An 8,409-nucleotide genomic window follows, 5' to 3' on the forward strand; every position below is an offset into this window, starting at 1 on the left:
CTTCTCTCTGTTCCTCCTGTTCCCCAACTCAGCTCCTTCTAGCTTTGAAGTCTGAACAAAATGATTCCTCCATTGCTTTTGATCCTGCTAACAAGCCCCACTTTGCTGGCTTCCACCCACAGCTCCTTCTCCTCCTCTAGCTCCTTGGTCTTCCCTTCTCCCTCTCTATCAACTGGCTCTCCTCATCAACCCACCCTGGCTCCCTGGATGTTCTCCCAAACTGATGGGCACTGGATCTTCTTCTAGCTGAAATGCCTCTTTCTCCAATGTGAGGAGTGGGTGTGGCCGCCGCCCCAAGATGGCGCCCGGGATGGCTGCCAGGTCTTATGACCTGCGCCTGACTTCCTCATTATCTTAGACTTAGCCACATCCCAGCCGCCTGCACTGCCCAGATGCCAAGCCTAGTCAGCTGCCCTGAGGTGTCCTCACTTGCTGTGAACCTATGGACTTCGTTATGCGACTGGGGTGATTGGGAGGAGTCAGTAGAGTATGTAAGGTGTGCTCTGGGTTGTTGGAGGGGGGGGAATTCCTGTTCCTGTATTGTAATGCTAAGTGTTCCTGAATAAACCTGCTTGAAGAAGGACAATGTGGTGTTGCATCTTTCCTGCTGGTTGGGGTGGATGCAACACTCCAAGAGGAGTGCTGCTTCTGTGTCAATCAATCAGTTATAGTAAAAAACAAAATCCAACAACTTCAAACAATTCTCCAAAAATGTAATGAACAACTTGATGACTCTAGCCCCTTGGCCTTTAGAGATTAGGGAGGTGGATAACTGCCCTTCCTGACCCCTGCTTCTCATTTTCCTACTTTTACTAATTGCACCCTGATTTATCAACTTCTTCTGTGTGATTCTACAGCAACAAATTAAAAAAATCTCTAATCAAATATTAATCAGTTGTTTTAAAAACAAAATCCCTAATGCTTGTTTTACCAAATGACAACTTAGTAGCCAGGCACTGTGATGAAATCCTGATAGCTCAGAGAGCCAGAGAAAGCACCCAGCTGACCTTTCTACTCCACCCACATCCCAGAAGAGAAAAGCTCCTTTTCCATGCTGTCTTAAATACCCTTCAGTTTAAAGACCCTCTTTTCTCTTTCCTCTGTTTTCTTATATTCATTCCCTGTGAAGTGGTTGCTTGCTCCAGGGTCTCCTAAGTCTTTCTGGGTATCCAGCCAAACTCAAAGAACAGAGATGTTTGCTCTGGAGACAATTCCAGGTGAATTCCTCCTTTGCCTTCTGCAATGTTAATGGGCTTTTTTTCTTCTCCAATCACTTTGGGTTTTTCTTCCAACCATGCTAAGTGCTGAAGGGCCCAGCTTTAGGGTTCATCTAAGCAATAAGAACTGCATTTTACTTTCAGATTGCATTTTATGATTAATTTGCCCTCTGAATCAAATCATGTACTGGGAAAAAAATCTAAGTTGTTCCAGGAGCCATGTCACCCTGGTAACAATCACAATTCTCTAGGCAAATAGCCTCTCCACTCCTAGCAACAAGCAATCATTTCTTAAGGAGAAATTACTTAATGTCTAAAGTAGATTGATTAAGCTAGCGACCAGTATTCATACCAAGCTGAAATCATTACTAGCCAATAGAACATCCCACATTCCAGATCTAGATGCTCCCATCCCCCCTCCACACTCAGTGTCTCAGTGCCTGCAGCACTGTCATCACTAACAGACATTTTCACCATTGCCATGGTTATGTATGTTCATTATTTATGTGCTCAATACCTTTTATAAAGTTTTCACCATCTTGGCCTGCTCTCTCTCTTTCCAACCCCACTCACAGGCAACTCATTTGCATACCACCCCCAAGGTTTGCATGCTGTGGTTTTGTGGCATTTCCTTGGCCCTCCTCTTTTGCCACAAAACCCTTTCAGTATTAGGATAGAAAAAGCAATATATGCCAGATGGTGGTGGCATAGGCCTTTAATCCCAGTACTTGGGAGCAGAGACAGGTAGATCTCTGTGAACTTGAGTCCAGTTGTCTACAGAGCAAATTTCACAAGAGCCAAGGCTACACAGAGAAACATTGTCTTGAAACCAACCAACCAAAACAAAAAGCAGAGAAAGCCAACTTCAGTGGGTGTAATGAACTCAGATTTCCAGAGTGTGAAGGATACAGAGGCTCTCAAAAGAGGGAAAGGACAGAGAAGGAAAACCTCTCTCCTCTTACCTGGGTCAACATCCACCATCATATGTACCCATTCCTCAGTGTTCAGTCTGTAGACACCTTTCTCCTTGTCTACCATCCATGAAACGGGAGCCTCTGAGAACACTGCACAACAGAATGGCTCTACTTTGATCACACAGAGATAACCATACAAATTTCCCTCTTGAAACACATCTATGACTCTGGTCTCATAAGACACCTTGTCCTTGTCTTTAGATGAACAAAAATGGAAAACTGGCAACTTGGATATTGTTTCATTTACCACAGTTTTCAAAGAGTCACGGTCAACGTTGTCTTTTGGGCATCCCAGGATGATACTCTTATCATCCACTCCAATGAAAAGATAGCCGCCCTGGGTGTTTGCAAATGCGGAGATGTACTCTGGAATTATGTTTTTCATATATTCTTGGACGTGTTTGGTAGAGAATTGTTTAAACTCTATAGATGGGGATTCAGAGAAAAGCAAGCGTTGGCCATATTCAAGTTTCTTACTTTGGAAAATTTCAAAAGCTGGATTTGATTCAAGGCTGTTCTGACACGTGGCTCTGGGAATTTTAGTAGGTGGAGCTCTGTCATCAGTCGGACTGTATTTGATAGATGCCTTCTTATCTTTCAGAAATTCAAATGCTTCTCTTGAATCCATGGCAACCTTAGAAGTTAAAGATCTACAGTACAGAGAAGAGCCCAGGCTGCAAATTCGAGGCTTAGTAGAACCATCTTCAGGGTTGCAGCTCCAAGATTTAATAAATATGTAAAACTTATCCTCTTGTTGCTTGGTCTCAAAGAAAGCCTGTATATTAGAGGACATAATAAGCTCTCTCAAAGACTTTTCCAAGTCCTGTCCCATCTCCACAGGATGCTCACTCTTGTTAGTCATTTGCAAAGCAATTAATCCTCCTCCAGAGTTTAACAGAGCACAAGCAGCCTCTGTAATTCTTGTCTTCTCCAGCTTTCTTTTCTTTGGGTCCATTTTATTTCTATCTTCTTCTCCAATAGTCACTTCTCCTGCATAGATGGTCAAGTCTGGGCACGACCCTTTCACTTCTAAGGAGGGATGGGTCTCCATGCTGATCCTATAGTCAAACAATCCAAACATTTGTTTTACTTTTACTAAAAACTTACTTCTCCCATGCACACAATTCACTCATCTACTTATTGAAACATATTTACTATGAGGTAAATATATTCTGTCAGAGCAATAAAATATCACATAAGATAAAAATAGTCCTTTCTCTTTAGAAACTGTTTTGAGGGGGCAATCAAAGTAGAACTTATCATCAATGTGATATGGGCTATAGGAGGAAAAACAATTGATGGAGTGTCTGAACTAATTTGGCTATTAACCCGTGATTCAATAAAGCTCTCAGGAGGAGATAATAACGCCTAGTTACCAGATGTGTCAGGATGTAGCCATTGTCATTAAGGTATAAGACCAGGAGGAATCAATAAATTTAAGGGTGTGCCATGGAGTGAGATATCACAGCTTGGTATATATTTCTAATAAATTAAGAGATGATGGAAGAATATACTTGAAGAAGATGTCAAAAAGGAGGTGAAAACCCAGAGGTGGGAGAAAAGGAAGAGGAGTATGGTGTTGGGTATGGAGCTCAAGGGTAGATGCTGAGAATCTCCAGGTATCTAAACTGCTGACCAGAAATGCACAGTGAGATTAGGAAGTCTTATTAAATGATGTAGGGAAATGCCAGGCAGTGATGGTGCTCCTTTAATCCCAGCGCTTGAAGGCATGGTCAGGAGGATCTCTGAGTTCGAGGCCAGTCTGGTCTACAGAATAAGTTCCAGGACAGCCAGAGCTACACAGAGAAACCCTTTCTGTGGGCAGAATAGGGGGAAGGTTCGGGATGTTTGGTGAAATGATAAAACTTTTAACTTTAAAAACCTCCCAGATTCTTTGGCTCGTATATGTCAATAAGCAAAAGTCTATGAATTGTCACAATGGATTGAGAAATGAAAAAAAATGAAAACTAGGTACAGAAAAAGCCACTACATAGACTTACTAAACGAGAGAGGGAAAGAGAGAGAGAGAGAGAGAGAGAGAGAGAGAGAGAGAGAGAGAGAGGCACAGAAAAATTTGTATTAAGAGAAATTGATAGTTCTCTTTACGATGGGAATATTAACAATATATACCATGGAGGAGAGAGAGCCAGCACAGAATGAACTTAAAGATGGAGCAGGAAGCTGAGGGACTAAAACAACAGAATCCTGAGCACCAAGGTTTGGAAATGATGGTGGTCCAGGAGCTGGGAAAAGGTGAAGAAGAGGAGAAAGGCAAGCAGTGGGCCTGGTAGAGGTTAGGTTACAGATGTCTGTATGTCTGTACATCTCCTGCCTGGTGCCTGGTCAGAAAAAGGCTTCAAATTCCCTGGGACCAAAATTATGAGAATTGCTCACTGCTGTGTGGGTGCTGGAAATTGAACCTGGGTCTTCTGCAGGAACAAGAAGTGATCTTAACTGCTGAGCCATCTCTCCAGATGTATATAATTGAGTTTTTTTTTTTTTAGGGAGTAAAATCCTAAAACTGTCATGTGACCCAGAATAAGGCCGGACTAGAGGATGTTTGCCAATGCTGAAGGATTGTAGGGGCTTGTGGGACAACTGGTCTATAGTAATGGCACCATTCCCTGAGACCTGCAGAAAGGTGATCTTTTCTCCCTTATACAACCATATAAACAGTCGGTGGAAGATTAGACCTCTGATGACTGTGTGTAGAAAGTAAGAGTGGAACACAGAAGACACTAGAAGGGCTGGGGCAGTACACTGGGCAAAACAAACTGGGACTGGCCATCTTGGGGAAGAACCAAGACAGAAAGGAAACAGGCTTTAGAAGGTGTGCTAGTTGGGAAACTGAAATCCCTGGGTCTTAGGCTCTTTTCCATAGCTTCTGGATTATAAATCCTGGGTTAGATAGTAGCAATTCTATTTCTGTCTCTTGGCTCCTTGCTCAGTTAAAGACAGTATCTTAGAGAGAGGGGTCGCTCAGTGGCATCTGCAGAATACCTTTCAACATTGCCATTTCAAAGCTGGACCTTGGGGCCTGAAGCTTGTACTCTAACTTGCACCTACTAAGAACAACAGGCTCTACCAGCTCAGAGACTGCCTGTTGAGAGTGCCAGCCAGAGCAAGTCAGAGTGACAGAGACAGCCTCCCTCCCCCATCCCTTCACCCATCTGGGTCCCCCTTCTCCTGTGCTGGGCTGGTCAGTCTCTCACCCACTGGAATCATCCCCTTCCACCCTCAGGCCCCTCCAGTCCTCTGCACCTACTTTTAATGGAGTGCGTCGCCAAGTCTGAGAAAATATCCGGGTCTTCAGACAGGAGAGACACAGTGGTGCCACCCTGGCTTCTGGGCTGCTCAGGTCCCAGTTCTGGTGTGCTGGACCTCGGGGAAGCTGGAGGGGAGCTGAGGGTCTCACCAGGTCCTGTGAGCTCCTGATCCCAGCATGTGCGGAAGTAGTATTGAATTCCTGCCTTTTCTTTTCACTGCTTGAGACTCCACCCACCATTTCCAGGCTGCAGGAAGAGACCATCAAGAATCCTATAAATAACCAGCAAGCTTGAAACTCAGAATGTGCTTAATAAACTAAACTTTAATAATTCTGAACCTGATCTATATTGGGCTTTTGGATTGTTCTTTGTGTTTTTAGTTTCTTTTGGTCTCTGCTTTCTCCCCACTTCCTCTTTCCTCTTTCCTCCTTGCTCGTCCTATATGCTAGTGTTCCCTAATGGGCCTATCTGTGTGCATCTATATACCGACTAATCAATATGTTTATGGAATCTATTCATGCAAATTACACAAGACAGTAAAATTTTTTTCAAAAGGAGATAAGCTCTTCTCCAGCCCCTTCCCTCTGGAGCCGGGCCTCCCATCTTTCCCTGGCTCCCTTGAAGGTCACACCTGGGCCCTCACTCACCACTTCCAATTTGTGAGAAAAGACTCAGTGGCGGAGTTCTCTTGATCCCTGTTCCTTGGCCACCTTGGAAAGCAGAATTTGGAAACAGACAGGAATGTAAGTCTCCCTTTCTTTCCAGAAGCCAGCCTCTGGACAAGATCGTTCTGGTCTGTGGCTGGGTAGTGTTCCACTTGTGGGCTAGTCACCTGCCTGTGAAGTCCAGAAAAGCAGCCCTGGTTCTACTGTGAGTTTGGCTAGCAGTGGTAACAGTGAACTTGATCAATTCTTCTAGTGGTTGGGTTACTTGATTTTGGGGAAAACGAAACTGCTCAAATTTTCTGGCCTGCTGCAGGCATGCTGCCAGACTGAACTCACATCTGGTTTTGATGGATCTGACTGTTTAGCTGCCGAGTTTCCAGCTAAGCCCCCATTCTTGGCTATTTGTGGGCCTCCTCCCTATAGCAAGGACTTATAGCCTTCTCAGCCTGAAGGAGTTCTCTGCTGTGGAAAGGCTGGGTAAGGAGCTCAGATTCTTGCTGGTCTGGGGGAAGCAGAGTGAGAGTGAAGGTTTTGTGAGGAGCTCACCTCCTGAGCTCGGAGTTGAGAACTAACCACTGTTAACCCCTGGTACATGCAGATCTTCATCTGTTCTGTGTGCCGACTGCATGTATACTTGTTACACATGGTTAACACCGTTAACTGCGTCAGGATGTGTATTCTAGTTCAAAACCTGTTTTTCCATGGTTCCCAACTTCCCCTTTCAGTACCACCATAGTCCCTTTTCTTTAAAATTCTTATTTTCCAGGTTGTACAGTGTTGAAAGAAAAAGACTGTCAACCTAGAATTCAACACACACACACACACACAATCACCTAGTAGATAGAAAATAATGATGTCCTTTTCAGGTGAAACAAAACAATTCAGCAAGGGCTTTGTCACCAGGAGACCTTTGTCACAAAAAAATGTTAAAGGCTGATGGAAATTTGTACCAGAGTAACACTTAGAGTCACATGAATAAAACCTGTACTACAGGAGTAATTAAGTGAATATTAAAAGGTAACTAATCTTTTTCAGTGTTCAAATATTACTGAAAAGATAAAGATACAACTATATTATGAAGCTTATAAAATGCAGAAATGCAAAACTCTGACAATTACAGGGGGCTGGGAAGATGACTCAGGGACTCAGAGCACACTCTTGTGGTTGATCTGGGTTTGACTCCCAGCATCCAGCTGTGGCTCACTGACCCAGTAACTCCAGTTCCAGGGAGTCAATGCCACTGTTTTGTTGAGCATCTGCTCTCAGGTGCATTTACCCTCCTGTGCAGGAGTGAAGCTTTTTGTGTACAACACACAAAGACTATCCTTGTGTTACTCATATGCTAATTTCTGTTGTGGCAGAGATCTGATTACAGTGGACTTTGGTATTGTCATTATTATGAAGCATATCCTGTCTTAGTATTTTCTAATCATTGTTTTCCATCATCTCCTGATTGGTCAAATAAAGAGCCGAATGGCCAATAGCTGGGCTGGAGGGTAAAGGTGGGACATCTGGGCAAAAAGAGAGGGTCTCAGGTGAGAACCAGAGGCCAGAGCATCAGTCAGACATGGATGATGAAGCTGGTGCCAGGAGTAGAGTAAGATAGACAGGTGGTGGGCCATGTGGTGAGTGAGGGGTTCATTTTTCATATCCCATTCAGAAACTAAGCCCTGACCATTTAGTCATTTGCTGTCTCTGCTTCCTTGGTTCTTACCATTTAAATCTGGCTTCCCCAGCCTCCAGTTAGCACCTCAAAGTGACACAGAGGGAGGCTAGGTAGTCTCTGCAGGGAGTTGTTCTTCCCTAAATTGAAGTATCAGGAAGAAAGGGGGTGGGGCACTTATCTCTGCCCTTTGTTCTCAGTACTTGGAAGACTCAGAGCAAGTGTTCACTTGGTGAAAATACTCACTGCGGGTCTGCACATGAGCCAGATCATAAACTGAATAAGAGGTTATAACACAGAATGCCTACCTGCATATGCACTAGGAGCAATCATCTGCCTTAACTTCACCTTTGGTTACTAGCTTGCAGGGTCATGGAGAAGTTTTAGCTTATAACTAAACCATCCTTGAAGTTTTGACAAACTCAGTCAATATCTTAGCTCCTGCTTTTGCACCTGGAGTCCTTATGACCTTAAGTTAATGACTTCTGTAACCCCTTGGAATGGGCCCTAAGTTTTATTTATTTATTTATTTATTTATTTATTTATATTAGGTATTTTCCTCAATTACATTTCCAATGCTATCCAAAAAGTCCCCAATACACTCCCCCCCCCAGTCCCCCACCC

The 8,409-nt window shown here is 43.8% G+C and overlaps 2 protein-coding genes across 2 annotated transcripts in view; one reads left to right on the plus strand and one right to left on the minus strand.

Moving 5' to 3' along the window:
- LOC110304535 (schlafen family member 12-like) overlaps positions 1-8,409 on the plus strand; it is a 397,153-nt gene that overhangs the window by 77,866 nt on the left and 310,878 nt on the right.
- On the minus strand, positions 813-6,266 carry LOC110305489 (schlafen family member 8-like). The gene is made up of 4 exons (XM_029483155.1): positions 6,105-6,266; positions 5,457-5,703; positions 2,082-3,249; positions 813-851 (listed from the first exon to the last, which is right to left on the minus strand). The coding sequence occupies exons 3-4, from the start codon at positions 3,240-3,242 to the stop codon at positions 813-815; spliced, it is 1,200 nt and encodes a 399-aa protein (XP_029339015.1). The 5' UTR covers positions 3,243-3,249; positions 5,457-5,703; positions 6,105-6,266.

This window comes from Mus caroli, chromosome 11 (assembly GCF_900094665.2).
Source record: "Mus caroli chromosome 11, CAROLI_EIJ_v1.1, whole genome shotgun sequence".
In the NCBI taxonomy this organism is placed as follows: domain Eukaryota; kingdom Metazoa; phylum Chordata; class Mammalia; order Rodentia; family Muridae; genus Mus; species Mus caroli.

Excerpts from the sequence above, each read along its gene's own strand:
- LOC110305489 (XM_029483155.1), bottom strand. The coding sequence starts at position 3,242 with ATGGAGACCCATCCCTCCTTAGAAGTGAAAGGGTCGTGCCCAGACTTG. Across the intron at positions 852-2,081 it reads AGTTCATTACACCCACTGAA|AATCACACAGAAGAAGTTGA; the intron begins GTTGGCTTTCTC and ends TTGTTGCTGTAG.